We start from the raw sequence: 24,292 nt of genomic DNA, 5'->3' as shown, positions 1-24,292 counted from the left end.
GTTGAATCATGTGAAGCATGTGAGGAATGCAAACCTAGAAACCAACGAGAGCCACTTTTACAGAACAGTGATGGAGACAGACCTTGGAATAAGGTGGTCATGTGTATGTTGTAAATCAAGGTAGACAGTATCTTGTAGTGATCAACTATTTTTAAAATTTGATTAAAGTGGGCTATTTAAGTACGGCAAGTTGTAGCCAAGGTGTAACCGCACTTAAGAAACAATTGTCCACATTTGGAATTTCTGCCACGATTATTAATGATAATGGACCCCAGTTTAAGGAAAGGAGTTTGCACAGTACATTAGAAAATTGGGCATTAACCACAGAACGTCAGCCCCAAATGATCAGCAAGCAAACGGAAAGACTGAATCTGCTGTTAAAGTCATTAAGAACATGATGTAGAAGACACTCATAGACGGTAGAGATCAATATGAAGCCTTGTTAGAACTTAGAAACAATCCGCGTCAGGATACTGGACTTAGACTTAAATGGGTTTTTCCCCTGAAGAAACACCCGATTAATGGTCCCATCAGCAAGTGATCTGTTTGAGTTGATAGAGGTTCTGCTTCTTTATATCTACTTGCAACGTCAGTGACAGTCGACGCTTATATATATATGTGCCTGATTGACGTCTACCAATTTTAATAGTATCGTGTGGTAAAAATAAAATATCTGCCTGATGAAATTCATTTGGAGAGTTGACATCAAAATGTGCGTAATGAATTCCTTTAGGTGCTGGTAGGTAAATTTGTCATATTGCCTTTCGTGCTAACCATTTTGCGGGAACAGAACGGTAACATTTGCTGTATTAGCAAGTTTATTAATCGATGATCTACCTTTCCAATATCCTTTTGGGCTATGATAAATCGATTCCATTATTTTAATATTTGGTTGAAATATTACTAGCACCTAAAATTAGTTTACCTTTCGTCGCAGATTTTACCAGAAACCAAGAAAGCTAGCAAGTTTTTCTCTTAGAGATTTATTTTTTCATGGAATTTAACGAGTGAATCAACTTTACGTCTGCACAATAAGTCGTTCTAAATCTTTATTTTTATACGCTACATCATGAACGTGACATGCTTGATCAAATGCATTTATTGGATATTTCACCAGGTCTTGGATTATCTTGTCGAGTTGAAGGACCGGAATAATTATATCCTGGAAGCTGTTTTTCATCTGGATATTTAGCCCACAGGGCTTCTTGTAATCTTAGTAACGAGCCGCGATATCATCACCAATGTTATTGTTAGAAATAAATTTATATTTTTTGTGCCACACTGTAACATTTGCCCGTAAGTGTAGTTGTTTTTTTTTGTTATTACAGATAAATTTCTGTGGGAGTAAATGTTTAACATCGAATACAATATAAACCATATCATTTATTACATTTGTATAACATGGAGGTCTTTGATTTTTCAGTGACACGAAAGCAAGAACCTGCAACACATGATCCAGCGTTACCAAATTCCATGAGAATGATAAAAATAGGTCCATCTGGATCTGGTAAAGCACAATTATTATCTATTTTGAGATTGCTCAAATGGGATAAATTATATTTAGTAGCTCCGTCAGTCGATGATCAGAGATGCTACTATGTACTTAAAGAGTTTAACGAAAATACAAAATTATTTATGAAGACTTTATTGATTTTATTACCGACACTGATGAAGCTCCATCCGTAGATGAACTCGATGGAATTATTAATAATTTAGAAGTGTATGATCACGTGATATTGGACAAACAGTTGAATGCGGAAAGAATATGTTCTTGAGGCCAGCATAAAAATACAGATAGCATTTATGTTACCCAACGATATGCACAAATACCTGAAGTGATCAAAGATAGTTGTACTATTTCAGTTGTGTTTAATGGACTTGATACACATAATTTACGAAATGTTCATCAAACTTTGTGCCCAGGAGACATGGATATATAATTAAGTTTAAAAACTTTTCTTAAAAGCACAATCAATTCCGCACGGATTTATAACGATAAATTTGCATGATCCTCATTCAAGATATCGTAGAGCCTTGATAAAATCTTCGGATAAAATCAAAGATAAAACTTACATCAGCGGGTGGTGGTGGCTTACCTCAGATAAGTGCCCCAAAAAGAGAAAACTGTATCAGCCTAAATTGTGGGCTTTAAGAGACATCAATTTGTCAAATAGACACTTAGAAATCAATTTTTGTTTACAAGTTTTATTATTATGTTCTATTTTTCAAAATAAGGACTCCTACAAAGAGATCTGAAGGCCCCCTCGCCCGCTGCTAAGAGTCAGACCCAAGAGAAACATCAGGGAGCCTGCTTATCTGAAAGACTTTTTGTGCTACAAGTGAATCATTAACTCTTAACACGTTGATTCTATTCAGTTCACTTTGCATTGTTTTGCTTAGAGAATATGAACAGATAATATGATAATAGATTCAGAAAGAACAGATTTAAAGTTAAGCTTTCACTATACACTACATGTCTGCAATATCCCAAGTATTAGTAATAATCATTTAATGAAGTAGCGATTAATAGTTCTTTAAAGAAAAAGGATGTTGAATAAAATGAAGCATATTTTGAAACAGAGAACAATGGATTCATTCAGCTTATCAATGTAGTCACATGACTGATGTATCTTACTAGCATATGATGGGATGTGTAGTATGTACATGATGACCTAATAAAATTTGTATTGCTCTGAGAACCACGTCTGGTTTTATCTGCCTGTTAAGCAGCAGACTGGTATGTCCCCTACTCATGCACAATATATATAAACAACATCAATATTAGGGTGGACGCATTACATTGTATTATTAGGAGTAAGTGTACAAAATTCCCACTACTTACAACTAAAATTTTACTACAATTTATCTGACATGTCAGAAAACTTATAATTCCTGGCACCACATACACCCATATTCGTCGCTTTCAATTTATCGACAAATTATATATAATAACCTATGTGTTTTTGTGATGTAGGATACAATCCCATATAGAAATTAAGGATAAAACATAATCCACTCCGCCAAGACAAGTTTTTTTTAAAATACTTTTTAAACCGTCAGAAATATCCTAGCCTATTGTGAGATGGAACATTGGACAAAAAAGAAATCAGAAATATTCATATTTAATTTAATTATGGAATTTCATGTTTATACAAATTTATTATGGCTCAGATTTTATGTACTTCACAAAATAATAGTCAAATACAGTAAATTCAATTCTTAGTCCATCTCTATGCTAGGAATGTTCCATTTCCAATGGATATGATATTCAGGAGAACTTCGATTATTCGGCACTTGATTAACCGTCAGTCACTGTTAACCGTCAGGGCATTATACATCAAAATATTAAAAACAGGTACATATACATATGTAGATATTATGTTTTTCTGATGACCCGGTCTATTGTATAATACTTTTAATGTACATATTATATTATCCATCTATTCTCATATCCGTCATGGTCTCGGTCCCGCTCCCTGATGGAAAATCGAAGTTGTACTGTACTTGAAAATGTAAGTATTAAAAAGCAGTTAAGGATTTAATGCAATGGATTAAAAGTGTCTGTAATGATGCTTAAAAAATTAGTGAAAACACGTGCGTGTAGCAAGTCATAATATCATGAGGCATCTTAATATCCTTATCTGTTATTGTTAAGATCTAACATCTAACAAGGACACAAAATTTCGTTTACCTGCTCAAAGGCCAACACCACTTGAATCAGATGTTTTATCAGTAAGGTACGATGAAATCTCTGACAACACGAATCACCTTATCGGTACTTAAATAGACACAAGGAGTGCAAGCGTGACCCCAACCATTTGCTCGATTCGACTTTTCTCACGCGTCTTTTATCGCTTCAGAAACGCAACAAGACTGAAAAACTACACGTATCCATTCAAAAGACAGTAACGTACCAACGAATAACTCTTGGACAACCATCGCATAAATCCAATCCGGCGAATTAACCTTTATTTTCATCATTATGATCTCAAACCTAATACGCTTTTTATTTTGACAGAAACAATAGAATGTCTTCATTGACTTTTGGGCGAGGCTAGACATATCCTTCAGGCGACCGCGGCCGCCTAAATGTTGCTCGCATTTTTGCTAATGGAGTGTGTGTGTGTGTGTGTGTGTGTGTGTGTGTGTGTGTGTAAACGAGCTGGGCAACACATAGCCCATTAACCTGGAGCAAAGTGGTGTAAGCAGAAGGCCTAAATTACTGATCAAGTGTCTAGTAGTGAGATGCGGGACCGAAGTACGTGAAGCATGAAAATCGTAGCAAACGTAAAACATTAGGAACCAACTAGTAAACACAATTGCCAGTGGTACGGAACCAACTGGTAAACATATAGGCCAGTGATACTGAATTAACTGGTAATCATAGAATCCAGTATGCAGAACCAACTGGTAAACACAGGCCAGTGATACGGAATCAACCGGTAATTATAAAATCCAGTGGTACGGCACTGGTAAACAGACAAGCCAGTGATACGGAATCAACTGGTAATCATAAATTCCAGTTTTTACGGAACCAAATGGGACATAGAAAGCTAACATAATATCCAGTGGTACGGAGCCATTTGGATGAAACACAATCCAGTGGTAAGGAACCAACTGAAAGAAAACAAACACGAGTCGTTTACAAATCCTGCTCAACAGTGAACCAAGAACAACAGACTGATAAAACACTCTTAGGCACATGTGTTGATGAAATGAATTTATGCAAGAGACAATGGGAAGTATATCTACATTTAGCTTTATGGTTCTCTGGTTTAATTTTGCGTACGACAGAGATCGAGCCTGGTAATTGTGTCGAATATTCTGCCGCCAACCCCACACATGTAAATTCTAGAACAGCGCCAAATATTACACTCGGGACGTTATCGATCGTCTATTTCTGATTTCAAATGACGCTGCAATCTTTTACAGATAGAATGACCCAGTATGATAGTGACATAATGTGTAACAAAAGAAAGGTTAGGAGAATTTGTGGAATGGAAACAATGTAATATAAGTAAATACTTAACTTTCAGGACGTTACGTCGTTGTCAAAATCCCAGGAAACGAGGAAATTCTAACAAAGTGAACCGATAACAACGGGAAAAAAATTTCGCATTAAAAGAAAACGCGTCCACACCCCAGAAAGAAATTGGCTCAACTGACGCCAAAGCCCCTAACAGAGAGGATCCCTCCGCACGGTACCGGTGCGAAAGGATTGAGATTAGCTGGGCAGAACACGTGATTGAAAACTTTATATATATTGGACCTTGACAGCGCGTTGCACGACAATCTGGCGGGAAATTATAGACCTAATCTTACCTCCCATAAATGTCCTTATGCAGGCGTAAATCGTTATATATATATATATATATATATATATATATATATATATATATATATATATATATATATATATATATATATATATATATATATATATATATATATATATATACAATGTTTTGACAATGCAAATATTGATTCTCAGCTCCAATTTCGATTCATTGTAATTTATTTCCTGATGGGGCTGATTAATTTGATTGACTGAGCATTGGATGGGTGGATCGGCTGAAGGGATGGAAAGGTGAATATGGTTATTGATTATTCTAATGAAATCTCTTTCAAGAGACTTACTAGACATGGTGACGGAGCTGTAAAGTTACCTTTAGAGAAAAGGAAGTAGACAAATGTTGTACTCTTTTGGAAAAACTTGCTGAAAATTTGAAGTGGCCAAGGTAGCATTGGACTCAGTTATCATAATGTGTACCCAATGGTAAGGCTAGTGATATTTACAATTCACAGTCAGTTCACCAGGATAAAGAAGAAAAACAAATGGAAATGCCGATGCAGTTGGAAAATGAAAAAGAACAAATGAAATTGGAGAAAGAAAGAGAACAAAGGTTGCAAAAAGAATTGGAGAAAGAGAAAGAACAAATGAAATTGGAGAAAGAAAAAAGAACAAATGTTATTACAAAAAGAAAAAGTATAGTTATAATTTGAGAAAGAAGATAGAGAGAGGAAAGATAGAAAGAACAAATGCATTTACAAGCGGAAGAAAGACAGAAAGAAAGACAAACGGAATTACAAAAAGAACATGCATTTACAATCGGAGAGAGGGAGATAGGGAAGAGAGAATATCAATGTAAAATGAAAAACAAAGTGGTGACTATGATACAGTCAAAGAATGCATCTTAAGAAGTTATGAGTTAGTCCATGAAGTTTATCGGCAAAACTTCGTAAACTAACGAGAAGAAGCTGTACAAACCCATGTCAAATTTGCTAGAGAAAAAGAGCAGTTATTTGATAGATGGTGCTTAGCCAAGAAAGTTGAACAAGATTATGAAAGTCTCAAACAACTTGTATTACTTGAAGATTGCAAAAACTGTGTTCATAGTGACATTAAGTCTTATCTTGATGAGCATCAGATTGAAACCTTGGAAAATGCTGCTCGTGCTGCTGATGAGTATTCTTTAACTCATAAATCTTCTTTTGTAAATAAGACTTCTACTCAACAGTCTTCTGGCAGAAAGGTATTTCACCCTTATACAAGCCCTTCTAAAATTTAAACTGGCACAACTTCTAAACATCAAACTTCAGAAGAGCTTGATTCAAGATCCTTGTCTCGTCCTACGTGTACCTATTGCAAGAAAAAAGGACACGTTATTTCTGATTGCTAAAAACTGCAAAATGGACATCATAATTAGGACAGACCTATTCCAAATGCTCTTATTTTTACGAGGTCAAGGTCACGGTCATGTAGTGAAAGCAATACATTTGTTGGGTCTAATAAACCCCAGTCTGATTTGACTATGGAGAAGTATGAACCATTCGTATCGAAGGGTTCTATATCACTCTTCGGTGATTCAGCCTATTCTATCCCTATTAATATTTTAAGGAACTCAGGAGCTTCTCAGAGTCTTTTATTGTCAGGTCCTTTGCCTTTTTCTGAGAAGTCTTCTTCTAATGAGAAATGAGAGTGTTTCATATTCAGGGAGTAGAGTGCAGTTTGTTAAAATTTCTCTTCATTGTGTAAATTTGTCATCAGACTTAGTCTCAGGACCCGTGACAATCAGAACAGTCTCTGTTTTACCCGTCGAGGGCATTCATTTCTTAGTAGCCAATGACTTAGCTGTTGACAAGGTTGTGGTTAATCCACTTGTAACTGACAAGCCTGGCTTGGATCAGAAAGTCGTTCCAATTAAAAACGAGTTCCCTGATTTATTTCCAGCTTGTGCAGTAACCAGCGCTATGACAAAGAAAGCTCTTGAAAATGATGTTGATAAGGAAAGTATTCCTTTAGCTGACACGTGTATTGGTCAGGATTATGATGAGGTCACTTTCATTCCATGTTTGGATCAATCAGAAGATATTCATCACAGTGAACCTCTTTTATCGACTCATTCTCTTTATTATAATCAAGGTGATAATCGACAATCACTTGTTATCGAACATGATAAAGATCCTGTGATCTACCTTTTGTTTCAAAGGGCCATTAGTGAAACTGAAGCTACTGAAGTTCCTGTCTGTCATTCATTAAAAATTGAATTCTTATGAGAAAATGGAGACTTCCCGAGGTACCTGCTGATGATGAATGGTCAGTGAACTGTCAAATTGTAGTTCCAAAACCTTACAGATAGGAAATACTTAGTCTGGCCCATGAAACTCAATTGGATGAGCATTTAGGGATCAATAAAACTTATAAAAACATCTTAACTCACTTCTATTGACCAAAAATCAAAAGTGATCTCAGTAAATACTGACAATTAATACCAATATTAATTGGTATGTACAATAAATCTAACTTTTTAAAACCTGGTGATGAGGGCGTAAGTGATAATAATCTTATTAAATGGATATACCGCAGATATAAAAACAAAAAAAACAAGCCTGATATGATGATTTAGAATACGGAGGTCTTGTTAAAGAAGTACAAATTCTTTATGGAGAGGCACTGAAATAAATATAACAACAACAATCGTCTCCCCGGCAGCGAGAAATAGAACGACAAAAACTATCAAAATTACCAAGGATGTTAAAATCTTTTAATCAAGAGCCCTCATATCAACTTCCTCCACCTCTGCAACAAATAGGAAAACAACAATCTTCTTCATCGAGGCGGGAGTCAATTGAAGAGTTTAAAAAAGAAATGGAACAGATGTTGAGAGAAATGGATCAAGAAAAAGAAAAAGCGAGACAAAAAAAGAGAAGAATTGAATGAGAGAGAAACTGAGTGGAGAAAGAAATCGTCTCTTTTACCAGGAAAGAAAGATTCTAAAGAAGAATTTTATGATATCCTCCCGGCGCTATTGGAAGTAGTTTCCCTTTGACTACTCAAGGAAGTGGTTTTATTACTTGTCCTAACAATGTTCTCTATGACGTTGAACGGCTAGAAATTCTGATTGGAGGAAAACGTGCTGGAAATAATTTTCCAGAAATCGTTAATGAAATATCTGATATTTGCGAAGATTATTTACAGGCGGTATCATGGATATCAATGTTTATCGATCTCTCATTGATGAAATCGTTGATGATTATTATAGTGATTAAGATCGCTTTGATTAAATAAATGAATAACAAATACGATGATCAACGTGGACCGATCATGGTCGGGGTAATAAATTCACGATTACCAAGTTACGAAGAAGTTTACTGTGATGCACTCGGCGATGTTGTTAAAGGTTTACTTGCGAGGATAGCCCCAAAAGCAATACCGATTGCAAAACAACTAGGAATGAAATCTATTGAACTTGCTCGTGAAAAAATTCCTGGCGCATTTGTTAATTTGCCGGTAAAGCGTTCTCGACAATGAGGGATAGACTAGCACGGTTAGTTAGACGAAAACCGCAGCGAGTAAAATTACCCAGCACTGAAGTTATGCCCGCAAATGTCAATAAAATAATAAATCAATCCGCAAATCAAACACTAGCGGAATTGGCTGCTAATGAGGTTGTTCTCACAAAGTTAACTAACGAAATTATACCGACAAATACAAGTTTTATTTCAGGAAGTGGTCTTCGTGTTAGACGACTATGATTTAGATCATGGCAATTGTTCAAACGTGTATTCGATCCGGCACTATCGATATAGACGCACCGTTTCTCAAAGATGAATCAATACGCGATTATCAATTTTATTCTTATGACGCAAGACAACCAAATCAGCGTGGCCAAATCGAATTACAAGTTCAAGATACAAGCAGATACTTCTTACCCGCTGAGGCATTTATTGAAGTAGAAGGAGAGCTTGTAACAGATGTTCCTCTTAATACAGCATATGGAGCTGATGTCATAGTTGGGTTTCTTAACAATGGTATTATGGCGTTATTTGATAGTGCCACTTACATGATTGATGGAAGAAATATTGAAACAATTCAAAAGGACGTTGATGTTGCTACAACGATAATAGGTTTAGCAAGATATTCAGATGATTATACTAGACCATCTGGGCCGTCAATGATGTTCGCCAAAGATAACGCTGATCATCCTGAAAGTAACCAGTATGATATAAGACGACCAAGAAATAATGCAGGCGCTGCTGATATTGATGCTGAAAACATGATTATTAACACCATACCATATTACAACTTAGGTTTTGCTAGACGCAAATTAATCTTGAAAGATGGTCGTAGAAGATTTTCATGCGCTATTCCATTATCTCATATGTTTAGATTTTTTTAGAAATGTCAGAAACGTTATCTTTGGAGCGAAACATACAGTTGTACTTGTGAGAAAGGGTAACGATAATGATGCTATTTTGCGACCAGCCGCTGTTGCTGAAGGTAAAGTAATTTTATTTAAACTTTCATAATGGATGCCAGTAATGACCCCATAGCTTGCTGAGGAACAGCGATTACTTTCTTTTATGGATTCAGATGGTAAATCATTGCTATTATTGTTGACAATGAGCACAATGAGCACAGATAGTATTCAGAGTAATATTGCTGGGTTATTTACATGGCATATTGAATCACAACAAGGAGTTTCTGCGCCAAGACACATATTTATCGCTTTACAAAATGCTGAACGATTAAATAATCAAGAACGTAGTCATATGATAATTGACAATTTTAATACTAGTGAGGTTTCTGTACGGATTAATGGACACCAGGAACCATCTGAAGATATAACTTTAAATTTTGAAAATAACCACAGATTACGTGCATATCATCGTTTAATGACATTTATGAGACGTGATCAAAATATAGACACCGGTCTACAAATTTCACACTTAGATTTTAGAAATCTGTATCCGATGTATTATTTTTCATTGGAACATCTTGATTTATCCAGACAATCTGTCGTTGATATACGCTTTAGGGCTCGTGTAAACCTTGCTGGTGGTGCTAATTACAGAGCAATTGCAGTTATTCTTTCAGATAAATCAATGTTACTTGAAGGTGCTGGTGGAAGAATGAGGGTTATTGACGCTCCAGTAGAAAACGTAATTAAATCACGTATCATATTATACAAATGTCGCATAGTCACGTTAATGTCACGCTCACTTCTGGTCAGGTGAAAAAATTACAATCGAAACTCGCGGGTAAATGCGGAACAAAAATATCACTAAAACAAGATCAAATTTCTAATGGCGGCCCAAACAAATTATCATTAACCAAGACTCAACTTAAACATTTTAATAAAGCATTGGAATCAAAAACAGGGGTTCAACTTCATCTTTCTCCGAGCACTATTAAATATATGGTTAAAGATGGTGGTATATTTCCACTTCTTGCAGCTATACCAGCGTTAATTGCCGCTGCAGCCCCAGCTGTAGCAAAAGCAGCCGCGTTAGGTGCTGTTGGAACCGCTGCTGGAATGGCATTAAAGAATGCAACAGGAAAAGGATCAAAGAAAGAGGGAAAGGTCTAAGATTACCATGAACACCTTATCGGTACGGAAAAGGTCTGAGCCTTCCAGGAACACTTCGTTAGCAAAAAGCGTTAGTTTTTACCGATGTCAAACTTAGATTTACTTGATGCTGCTAAAAAGTAAATATAAAAAGTTTTAGAGGTGTTTTTATGCGTGATCAAAATAACCAAACAATTTTGAAACAGGTATTATTAATCTTGATGATAATTCAGGGCCTGGTACTCATTGGGTGGCATACGCAATTGTTCACATGGAATCGTTTAATTGATTCGTATGGGCTTCCTCCACCAGTTCAGTTTTTAAAATACATAAACACAATAAAACTCAGGTGTTTTCAACGCCTATCTGTTATTCAACATTACCAACACAAACAATGACAAATTCACCTATATGTGGTCGTGAAGTAATTAATGTACTTGACGCTATATCAAAGTCTTCCAATGCCCCTCATAAAGCCGTTCATGATTATACAAGTAACCGCGTCGTTTTAAACAGATCTTAATGTATAATGGTTGATATTTACGGAAGATCTTCTTCTACCAGTGTTATCACTGTGGGCAAGAAAAAAAAAGATGATAAAGATGATATTGATTTGTCAAATTTCGCGACTAAAGATGACCTTGCTGAACTTATGAACCTTGCTGGAGTTGACCGAGATGAAGTTGTTATTTTTCAGGATAAATACGGTGTTTTAAAAACGAGCAACATTAAATGGAATGATATAATTCGTAGAGTTCTTGGTGCGGCCAAAGATAACATTTCATTATTTACTAATGACGAAAATTTAAAGACTCAAATATATAATTTGCAACTATTAGATATGAAATTGCAAGAAGTGTTGCTAATCGTTTGCGGAACACTGGTGATATAATGACAGGCGAACTCAGCATGATCGGAAATAAGATAGTTGTTTTAAGAGATCCAACATCTGATGAAGATGCCGCGACAATAAAAATGTGTGGATGTTAACTACTATACCATAGATGATAAATTATCCACGTTGCGGGCGAGTATGATGTTCACGTAAGTACGTTTAAAAATCTCCGTAGAAACTTTAGAAAACTTAGTGAAATCGCAGAGGATTTCTTTGGTGCTCCGTTGACTGCTGACGTGAAACTCTCTCACATCAAGACGAGCATTGAAACGATTAAGAAAACATTAGAAGATGTCGCAAGAGGAATTCCTGAGAATGGTTAAAAAATTGATCTGATTAAAATCCCCCTGGGAGTAACTCCGGAACAGATTACCAACACAGTATACACAGTATCGTCTGGATTCTCAACATGGTCACATCAAAATTAAACTCTCAGATATACTGCAGAAGTCACTGGTGTGTACAGGCTGTTTGTGTTCAGTGCTGAAAAATTTGAGATATTTGCAACGTATCCCTGGCGGCATTCAACCGATAAGTTTTCTGGAGTTGTGTCTGTCATATTAAATAAAGGAAACAAAGAAATATTTATTCTGGAAGCAGCTGATAAGAAATTAACCGCAACATCTTACTGGTGGTGTCTAGAATTTGTAGCTGAAACACCTCAATTGGTTACTAAGTAAAATATAATGAGTACCTATTATATAATGAATTTTGAAAAGATTAATGTTATTATTTAAACATTACAAACATGACGGTATAAAAATATCTTGTCAACTGAATCCTGAGAAAATTATTTGTGATTTTGAATCAGCGAAAATTTGTTTGAGTTTGTGATTTGGATTTTTAACGTAGCTTTAACAATTAGTCAGTTATATCGCTACGATGTCTGGAGTGTGGCAGGTTATAGTGATATCAAGCACTGAGGCATCATGCCGCAGACATGTAGCATGATGTCCCACCCAGTCACATTATCTTAACACCAGGCCGACCAGTCCTAACACTAACCTCTTAATGCTGAGAGCCTAGCGAGGCAGCTGTTAGTACCATTTTTATATGTCTTTGATATGACTCGGCCGGGGATCGAACCCAGACCTCCCGCATCCAAGGATGACTCTCTCACCACTTGGCCACCGGAGAGAAAATTTGAAGATAGGTGTACATTTCCAGAAGAATAACGATTCATTAAGCTGAATGAACAATCTAAGTTGCAAACCTAGGCGAGAGTCAAAGATACAGTAGTTGAAAAATTCGTTTCTCTCTGACGCGCGATTGAAAAAATTAGATCGGAATTATCTCACGAATAGGAAACAAAAAAAATATTAATCCACACGTAAGGCAGTTGAGAAAGAGTATGTCAGATCGTGAAACGATTCATTGTAGAAGTGAAAAAGAAAGCGCTGTCACCAGTGACCGTAGTGATTCTGAAAGGGAAAGTTATTGCAACAGCTAGCGTTTCAGCTTTGTCTGTGGTAAAGGATTGTGAAAATGAAAACAAGGATAAAGTCACTAGTGATTGTGATAGAGAAAGTGTTAACAAATAAAAACACATGCAATATTTATTCTGATTATAACATTTATTCTGATTTTATTCAGATTTATTTTTATTCAGATTATAATATTTATTCTGAGTCAGATTTATTTTGTCAGATTTATTTTTATTTTGATAATATTTTATTTTATTTTATTTTGTGAAATTATTATGTAATTTTTAACTTTTTTGTGTTTCTAGTAGGATTTTCATTATTTTGTGTGCCATTTACTCTACTAAAATATGAAATCAATCCTATAATTATTTAGTTTAGTATCATTTACCACAACAAATTTTGAAATGTGATCGATGATCACAATTTTAAGTATCATTTACCCCAGCAAATTCAATAATCAGTAAAGAATAAGATTTTCATTTATATTCTGATAATAATTTTTATTCACATTATAATATTTATTCAGATTATAATATTTATTCACATTCTAATATTTATTCTGATAATAATATTTATTCGCATTCTAATATTTATTCACATTCTAATAGTTATTCACATTCTAATATTTATTCACATTCTAATATTTATTCACATTCTAATAGTTATTCACATTCTAATATTTATTCACATTCTAATATTTATTCACATTATAATATTTATTCAGATTATAATATTTATTCTGATAATAGTTATTCAGATTATAATTTCTTTTTAGATTTTTTTTATTTACTCAGTTTTTTTAATTCAGATTATAATGTTTATTATGTAATTTTCTGTTTTCAGTAGGATTTTCACAATTTTGAGTTTCATTTACCCGATCAAATTAAAAAAATCTGATTTTCTCAATTTGGATTAGCATTTACCCCAGCAAATTATGAAATCTGACTGCCTTGACGTTGTCAGGCTGAGTACCATTTACCTGAAATCTGGACGAAAATCAGTAAATAATAAATTTTGTTATAGTATATTTATTTGTTATTTGTGAAATTATCATTATGTAATTATTTATTTATTTTGTTTTCGATGAGACTTTTATTATTTTGATTATCATCTCCCCCGTCAATCTGATGAAATTGTTTGATAATCTGATTTAATTTGGCTAATATACCCGTCAATTTGATGAAATTGGTTGATAGTCTGACTTTAGTTGGGTAATGCACCTGTGAAATCTGTGCAATTAATCATTAAACTGAAATGATAATAATAACGATAAAATCATTTTAAAATCGATGTTAAAATCATTCAATATAAATTGTCAATGCATTTTACAAATAATCTGATAGAATTTGGGTATATACTCATCAATTTGATGAAATTGTGTGATAATCTGAAACATTACGGGTAATATTCCCATCAATTTGATTAAATCTGATTTTTTTAAAACTCAGATTCAATGATGTTATTATCATTGAAATTTATTTTTATTCTGCATTGACTTTGTGAAGGGAATTAGATAATATCATTTTAAGCTGGTCAAATCCAATGCAGGAATATGGATAATTCAGAATCTGATCTATATCGCACACAATCATAATAATATGCTCTCGCTGCAGTTCATTTAACTGTTCCTGCGTTAATAAAAATGTTTTCATCGCCATATTCATCAATAATTATATTAAAACTAAATTTTTCAGCCTTGCCTTTGTCAAGAGTGGATAGTTTTAATATTGTACTTTCAAGTATCGCTTTGTTGTATACAAAAACTGATACATTATATAATACCCCTTGATTAAATCAAGAAATAATTATTTGTAAACTTAGACTCTATAACATATTATATAAAACCCTCTACGAAAAGATCTTTATGATGTTCCATACAAATTTATATTCAAAAATGCATGTCGCCAATCAAGCGCGTGTCCGTTCTGGTCAGTAAACTTTAAATGTATCCTTGATAATATCGGATTATGACATCGCAGATAAATCGGATTAATGGGTTCTAACATGATCATAATCCAAGGGGTGCTTGAGGTGTACATGTATATAAGATATATCCCTGCTGGGCCTGACTGGATTTTTCAAGATCTATTTGATAAGTGCTATCAATTGCATCAGATACAAGATTGACTGCAATCGTTGATGTTATATTTACAACACCGGGTGAAATATAACTACCTCCACCGTATGGATCATTGTTATGTTTAAGAATAGCTACTAGTGGGGCTATTTTACTTCAAGTAACAAAAACTTGAATGATAAGAATCAGTTGAATGTACTGATCGAATTGAATATATCGGTTATTTTAAAAACATAATTATGTAATTGTAATACTTCTAAGACAAAAGATGTTCTTTCTATAACTCAAAATATTATCCCATCAGTACCGTGTTTACCACTAATGATGATATTTACTGTACTATTGGACTGCAAAGATTGCTCTCAGTCACTTTCTTAGTGTTTGTTTTACACTCACCACACACATCGTAACGTAGGAGGCTTTTCTTCCAGCGTTGTTCCAAGGATTTTATTAACCTTTGTAGTCTAGGTATATACTTGTTGTAGATGTGGAGTAAGTAGTTTTGTATGTATCACCATGTCAGTAGCAGGCGAATAGAATATTGAGATTGTAGATCCGTCCATATGTCTTTGCATGAGATAGTTTTACATTTAGGTCATTTTGTAAACTTTGGTGGCATATCCGTATTTCATGAACACATTCATTTATTATTGACAATTGACTTTTGAGATCTCAAGTGGTTGTCACACTTTAATCTTAGATACAAGGATGAATTGTAGAATTTAATGAACGCTGTCCGCTAAATTAGTTCTTGTGACGATGAACGATACAACTTACTCATTTTTCATTTGTCTTTTGTATTTTTGTGAAAAATATGTCAAAATAGAATTTGAGGTTGTGATTCTTACTATTTGAGCAAGGTTACGGTAACGGATAACATACGTCTGTGACCTTTTCTTATTAAGGCTGTCAAATTTTAACTGCCAAAGATATTATGATAGAACTTTACACGGGTCTGCACGTTATCAGACATTATTCAGGCGTCTAACTTAAATTTCAAGATTTATTTTTAGGGGAGAGGGCACGATAAGGATATATCATTTGCAGTTGTACTTTTTATGTTCTGATTGTCTAATAGTCATACATTAATGCTCAATACTTTTAGTTAACGCTTTGAAAGTAGGTCACTTTCCATGTCTGCAACAGAAATTCTCAGTACTGCCTTAATCTAGTAAGTATTGATCATTTTAGAACATGTGTAACCTCAAGGAATAAAGAATAATAATTCTTCATATGTTTTTACTAATCACTTTTGTCTTTTTGATGAATTACATGTATATCACATAATCTCGTATTGTAGCTCTTCTTATTATATTGTAATATCACTTGTGCTGTTCAGATTGATGTCAAGTTTATCGTTCTATCATGGGATCTTTTAGCTGTTATATAGTTGGTTCAACACGATTCCAATTTGCCATACTGCTGCATTGTGTTCTGGCTTGATTTGAAGGGATCGGTAGAGAGCCAGGAGAGCTGTATGTAGATTTCCTTCTTGTCTAAGACAATATGCAAGGAGATTCAGGCATGTATCAGGAAATATTGTTCTCTCATTAGTGTATGACCAGGCTAGGTTAATCAGAGAGATTTGTCTTTGCATTAGCATATTTAGGGCTGAGTAGGTCAGATACTGAAGAAAGTACAGGTAGGGTCTGGCATCCACCACTGCCCAATCATACCAGTAGTGTTGGTCTGGATCTCTGAGGGCAGGATCAGAACCTATTGACCGGAACATTTCATAACAAAGGGGAGGCAGAGTGATGTGAGTCTCTGACGGTAGATATGTAACAGATGCAGTTATACATGATTCAAACATTTGGCTAGTTGTCATGTTTTCTGAGAGAATTTTTTCCATGGTTGGAACCTTGATGTGGTTCTCCATACGTGGATAATAACGCAATACTTCAGACACATGGTGCACCACTAAGTCCTGCTCTACAGCACTCAGCATTGCGTCAGCATGTGCTAGATATCCCAACCTGAGATAGAACCCAGCAAGTTTGAGTTTCCCTGATGAAACGTCCGATCCTGTTCCATGAAGGAGGAAATTATGTGCATTATCCAAATCTTCAAGATGAAAGATCTGTGATGCTAAACATGATGATGCCAATTGGCAGCCAATGTGACTGGAGAGAAACCTTGTCAGTACAGACAGTATGTGCTTCATATGTCTGCTGCCTGTCTGGAATCCATGGATCAGTGTGAACATAAGATCATGTGTTACATTTTGGCCCGACAGTTTCAGGAGCTCGTCGTAACCCAGTCTGAGAACATTGAGTACTTCGGTGGCAATAATAGTTTCAAATTTGAATTCAGGTACTTCATCCGCTGCCACTATTACTACATTTACCATATTACCTGGTATTTCCTGCAAAGCAGAAATTCTACTACAAGCATTAGACAGTGCTTGGCCAATTTGATCACAATCGGTCATCACCAGATATTTGAATTCCATATCAATTAGATTGACCAATAGCTTGTACAACTTCTGCCTCACAAGTCCCGTCATTTTCCCTAAAAACATATTTTCCTGGGGAATGAAATAATTTGGGCAAATTCCGTCTTTAACCCAGTCACATATTGTTTTCAAAAGCATCTTTAAGCAGAGCAGCAGTTTATTAGGTTTCCAGCAATCCTCTGCTGTATTATCTATCAAGTAGAACAATGCAGTCTTGCAGTGGTAACTACTAAGACATTCCCCAATGATAGGTTCGATGAAACTTTTTTTGATGATTTTAATCAAAATGTAACAAGCCATTTGTATGTTGTTCAGTCTCCACATCCGCTCTCTCTCAAATGAAGTAAAGGAGATTCTAAATTCAAAACCTTTCTCTCTGCTTTCAGCAAATCCAACCGGAACTAGAAATACCTCCCACTTAAGGATATTCTCCAAACGATGGCGCAAAATCCAGTTAGATCTTCTCGTCCGCAACAGCCATGGCATAGTTTCCTGTAGCCAATTATGTACTCTAATACCAAATGTCTTGTCAATATTAAATGGAGGACATCCTTTAGTGACTGCTGGCCCATGCCTGTCACCATCATGCTCTAGAACAAGATGTGAAGAATTTAATACTATCCGCCCATTACAGTCAGCATCCAACATGAAGTTTAGGTCTATATCTCCTCTGTGCAGAGGTTTAAAGCCATATTGAGTCCATATTAGCCTTTGTAGCTTACAATACCCAGGGGGTGTATGCTCGTCAGTTACCATAAGGAAATTTGCTTTTCCAGGGACTGCATCTTGCATATTGGTTGTTGCTATGATGAATGTATGAAAATGCACTACACCAAGATCTGATTTCAGGCCTGGTGTGGTTGACCCTTCAATTTGACTGCCAAATATCTTACAGGAGACGTTGCTTATAACATCGGTTCGTCTGACATATGTGCCGATGAATGATTGCAGTTGTTCAAACTGTTTCCATGTGTTCTTCCTTCTACAGCGGATCCTTTCATTGACTCCAAGTTGATGCAATATTTCCATAAGAATCAATGAGACCTGAGAGAAGGGATCTGCTGTGTCTCTGTGTGCCATAGCTTCTGAAATAGTAAACAATGTAATAATAATAATAATAATAATAATAATAATAATAATAATAATAATAATAATAATAATAACAATAATGATGATGGTGATATGATGAGAGAACATGAGAAACTTCTGACACTTGATGACGTGTTACCGAAATTTGCTAATGGAAAAGTCTTCAGTAAACTTGATGTCCGTGAGGCATACTGGCATGTGAGACTTGATCAGAAATCAAGTGAACTACCTACAATGATTACACCTTTCGGTCATTACAGATGGGCGAGGTCATCATTTGGACTAAAGGTCTCGAGCGAAATATTTCAAAGAAAACTCACAGAAGCAGCTGGAGATTTGGATGGTTTTTTCACTATATCGGATTATATAATTGTTGCTGGATGTGGAAGCTCTGAACAAGAAGTGAAACTAGATTTGCAATTGCAAAATTTGTACAAACGATGCATTGAACGGAACATCTTAAATGATGACAAGAAAGAAGTAGGAATGACTGAAATCATTTTTCATGGTCACAAAATAACTAGTGAAGGAATCAAGGCAGGCAATACAAAGTTCAAGGCAATACACAAAATGTCCACACCAACGGATATTTATGACGTGAAGAGGCTATGGGGCCTGATGCAGTATATGGCGAAAATTCTTCCAGCTCTTGCAAATGAACTGGAACCTATTCTTGAGCTCACACGTAAAGATTTTCTCTGGAATTGGTCTAAGGAAGCACTGAAACAGTCCGAAAGAAGGCGGGCGCAGATTGAAGAGGACGTTTCGTTGATGCTTCAGGGTCTGGAACATTTGGACCAATACACATATGAAAGAAAAATCATAATACAAAATGGTGACAAACCGTTAGCTGCGATACTAAAGAAGCCTTTGAGCAAAGCCCCAAAACGATTACAAGATATCATGATGAAACTGTTTCGATATAACATCGAATTTAGATTTGTGAAAGGAATACATCTTGTTATCGCTGAAAAGCCGAACTTATCTAGAACGTCTCGACGTAGAACCTGAACGACAAGGATCCTGAACGTTATGTTCGACAACTTTCCAGATTCGAGCTGCAACAAGTCAAGAAAGCAACTTTGGAAGACGCTGATATGCAGTTACATTTGGAACTCATTATTGATAGCTGGCCTGAAGCTAGAGACAAAGTATCATACTCATCGTTACCATATTTTGACATGCGGATGTCCTTATTGTTCAAAATTGAATAATTGTCAAAGGTGAGGCAATTATAATTCCTAAATCATTTGAGAAAAGATATGGAGAATGGTCTTGACAACACTCATTTAGGCTACGATAGCATGATCAGGCAAGCTAGAGTAAGGATAATTTGGCCAGGAATGGCAGAAGAAATTAAACAAATGGTTGAATCATGTGAAGCATGTGAGGAATGCAAACCTAGAAACCAACGAGAGCCACTTTTACAGCACAGTGATGTAGACAGACCTTGGAATAAGGTGGTCATGTGTATGTTTTAAATGAAGGTTTTTTTTAAAATTTGATTAAAGTGGGCTATTTAAGTACGGCAAGTTGTAGCCAAGGTGTAATCGCACTTAAGAAACAATTGTCCACATTTGGAATTTCTACCACGATTATTAATGATAATGGACCCCAGTTTACGGAAAGGAGTTTGCACAGTACATTACAAAATTGGGCTTTTACCACAGAACGTCAGCCTCAAATGATCAGCAAGCAAACGGAAAGGCTGAATCTGCTGTTAAAGTCATTAAGAACATGTTGTAGAAGACACTCATAGACGGTAGAGATCAATATGAAGCCTTGTTAGAACTTAGAAACAATCCGCGTCAGGATAATGGACTTAGACTTAAATGGGTTTTTCCCCTGAAGAAACACCCGATTAATGGTCCCATCAGCAAGTGATCTGTTTGAGTTGATAGAGGTTCTGCTTCTTTATATCTACTTGAAACGTCAGTGACAGTCGACGCTTATATATACGTGCCTGATTGACGTCTACCAATTTTAATAGTATCGTGTGGTAAAAATAAAATATCTGCCTGATGAAATTCATTTGGAGAGTTGACATCAAAATGTGCGTAATGAATTCCTTTAGGTGCTGGTAGGTAAATTTGTCATATTGCCTTTCGTGCTAACCATTTTGCGGGAACAGAACGGTAACATTTGCTGTATTAGCAAGTTTATTAATCGCTGATCTACCTTTCCAATATCCTTTTGGTCTATAATAAATCGATTCCATTATTTTAATATTTGGTTGAAATATTACTAGCACCTAAAATTAGTTTACCTTTCGTCGCAGATTTTACCAGAAACCAAGAAAGCTAGCAAGTTTTTCTCTTAGAGATTTATTTTTTCATGGAATTTAACGAGTGAATCAACTTTACGTCTGCACAATAAGTCGTTGTTCTAAATCTTTATTTTTATACGCTACATCATGAACGTGACATGCTTGATCAAATGCATTTATTGGATATTTCACCAGGTCTTGGATTATCTTGTCGAGTTGAAGGACCGGAATAATTATATCCTGGAAGCTGTTTTTCATCTGGATATTTAGCCCACAGGGCTCTTTGTAATCTTAGTAACGAGCCGCGATATCACCACCAATGTTATTGTTAGAAATAAATTTATATTTTTTGTGCCACACTGTAACATTTGCCCGTAAGTGTAGTTTTTTTTTTTTTTGTTGTTATTACAGATAAATTTCTGTGGGAGTAAATGTTTAACATCGAACACAATATAAACCATATCATTTATTACATTTGTATATCATGGAGGTCTTTGATTTTTCAGTGACAAGAAAGAAAGAACCTGCAACACATGATCCAGCGTTACCAAATTCCATGAGAATGATAAAAATAGGTCCATCTGGATCTGGTAAAGCACAATTATTATCTATTTTGAGATTGCTCAAATGGAATAAATTATATTTAGTAGCTCCGTCAGTCGATGATCAGAGATGCTAATATGTACTTAAAGAGTTTAACGAAAATACAAAATTATTTATGAAGACTTTATTGATTTTATTACCGACACTGATGAAGCTCCATCCGTAGATGAACTCGATGGAATTATTAATAATTTAGAAGTGTATGGTGACATGATATTGGACAAACAGTTGAATGCGGAAAGAATATGTTCTTGAGGCCAGCATAAAAATACAGATAGCATTTATGATACCCAACGATATACACAAATACCTGAAGTGATCAAAGATAGTTGTACTATTTCAGTTGTGTTTAATGGACTTGATACACATAATTTACGAAATGTTCATCAAACTTTGTGCCCAGGAGACATGGATATATAATTAAGTTTAAAAACTTTTCTTAAAAGCACAATCAATTCCGCACGGAATTATAACGATAAATTTGCATGATCCTCATTCAAGATATCGTAGAGCCTTGATAAAATCTTCGGATAAAATCAAAGATAAAACCTACATCAGCGGGTGGTGGTGGCTTACCTCAGATAAGTGCCCCAAAAAGAGAAAACTGTATCAGCCTAAATTGTGGGCTTTAAGAGACATCAATTTGTCAAATAGACACTTAGAAATCAATTTTTGTTTACAAGTTTTATTATTATGTTCTATTTTTCAAAATAAGGACTCCTACAAAGAGATCTGAAGGCCCCCTCACCCGCTGCTAAGAGTCAGACCCAAGAGAAACATCAGGGAGCCTGCTTATCTGAAAGACTTTTTGTGCTACAAGTGAATCATTAACTCTTAACACGTTGACTCTATTCAGTTCACTTTGCATTGTTTTGCTTAGAGAATATGAACAGATAATATGATAATAGATTCAGAAAGAACAGATTTAAAGTTAAGCTTTCACTATACACTACATGTCTGCAATATCCCAAGTATTAGTAATAATCATTTAATGAAGTAGCGATTACTAGTTCTTTAAAGAAAAAGGATGTTGAATAAAATGTAGCATATTTTGAAACAGAGAATAATGGATTCATTCAGCTTATCAATGTAGTCACATGACTGATGTCTCTTACTAGCATATGATGGGATGTGTAGTATGTACATGATGACCTAATAAAATTTGTATTGCTCTGAGAACCACGTCTGGTTTTATCTGCCTGTTAAGCAGCAGACTGGTATGTCCCCTACTCATGCACAATATATATAAACAACATCAATATTAGGGTGGACGCATTACATTGTATTATTAGGAGTAAGTGTACAAAATTCCCACTACTTACAACTAAAATTTTACTACAATTTATCTGACATGTCAGAAAACTTATAATTCCTGGCACCACATACACCCATATTCGTCGCTTTCAATTTATCGACAAATTATATATAATAACCTATGTGTTTTTGTGGTGTAGGATACAATCCCATATAGAAATTAAGGATAAAACATAATCCACTCCGCCAAGACAAGTTTTTTTTTAATACTTTTTAAACCGTCAGAAATATCCTAGCCTATTGTGAGATGGAACATTGGACAAAAAAGAAATCAGAAATATTCATATTTAATTTAATTATGGAATTTCATGTTTATACAAATTTATTATGGCTCAGATTTTATGTACTTAACAAAATAATAGTCAAATACAGTAAATTCAATTCTTAGTCCATCTCTATGCTAGGAATGTTCCATTTCCAATGGATATGATATTCAGGAGAACTTCGATTATTCGGCACTTGATTAACCGTCAGTCACTGTTAACCGTCAGGGCATTATACATCAAAATATTAAAAACAGGTACATATACATATGTAGATATTATGTTTTTCTGATGACCCGGTCTATTGTATAATACTTTTGATGTACATATTATATTATCCATCTATTCTCATATCCGTCATGGTCTCGGTTCCGCTCCCTGATGGAAAATCGAAGTTGTACTGTACTTGAAAAATGTAAGTATTAAAAAGCAGTTAAGGATTTAATGCAATGGATTAAAAGTGTCTGTAATGATGCTTAAAAAATTAGTGAAAACACGTGCGTGTAGCAAGTCATAATATCATGAGGCATCTTAATATCCTTAACTGTTATTGTTAAGATCTAACATCTAACAAGGACACACAATTTCGTTTACCTGCTCAAAGGCCAACACCACTTGAATCAGATGTTTTATCAGTAAGGTACGATGAAATCTCTGACAACACGAAATCACCTTATCGGTACTTAAATAGACACAAGGAGTGCAAGCTTGACCCCAACCATCTGCTCGATTCGACTTGTCTCACGCGTCTTTTATTGCTTCAGAAACGCAACAAGACTGAAAAACTACACGTATCCATTCAAAAGACAGTAACGTACCAACGAATAACTCTTGGACAACCATCGCATAAATCCAATCCGGCGAATTAACCTTTATTTTCATCATTATGATCACAAACCTAATACGCTTTTTATTTTGACAGAAACAATAGAATGTCTTCATTGACTTTTGGGCGAGGCTAGACATATCCTTCAGGCGACCGCGGCCGCCTAAATGTTGCTCGCATTTTTGCTAATGGAGTGTGTGTGTGTGTGTGTGTGTGTGTGTGTGTGTAAA

At 35.2% G+C, this 24,292-nt stretch overlaps 1 protein-coding gene across 1 annotated transcript; it reads right to left on the bottom strand.

The window, feature by feature from the left end:
* Positions 1–16,187: 16,187 nt before the first annotated feature.
* LOC149777411 (uncharacterized) lies at positions 16,188–23,881 on the bottom strand. The gene is made up of 2 exons (XM_089942850.1): positions 23,831–23,881; positions 16,188–18,786 (listed from the first exon to the last, which is right to left on the bottom strand). The coding sequence occupies exon 2, from the start codon at positions 18,779–18,781 to the stop codon at positions 16,622–16,624; it is 2,160 nt and encodes a 719-aa protein (XP_089798976.1). The 5' UTR covers positions 18,782–18,786; positions 23,831–23,881; the 3' UTR covers positions 16,188–16,621.
* Between the last annotated feature and the right edge of the window lie 411 nt (positions 23,882–24,292).

The sequence above is a fragment of the Sinohyriopsis cumingii genome, chromosome 18 (assembly GCF_028554795.1).
Source record: "Sinohyriopsis cumingii isolate HCF-2022 chromosome 18, ASM2855479v2, whole genome shotgun sequence".
In the NCBI taxonomy this organism is placed as follows: domain Eukaryota; kingdom Metazoa; phylum Mollusca; class Bivalvia; order Unionida; family Unionidae; genus Sinohyriopsis; species Sinohyriopsis cumingii.
The sequence above is the reverse complement of the archived record's forward strand: the minus strand, read 5'-3'. Positions and strand labels throughout refer to the sequence as shown.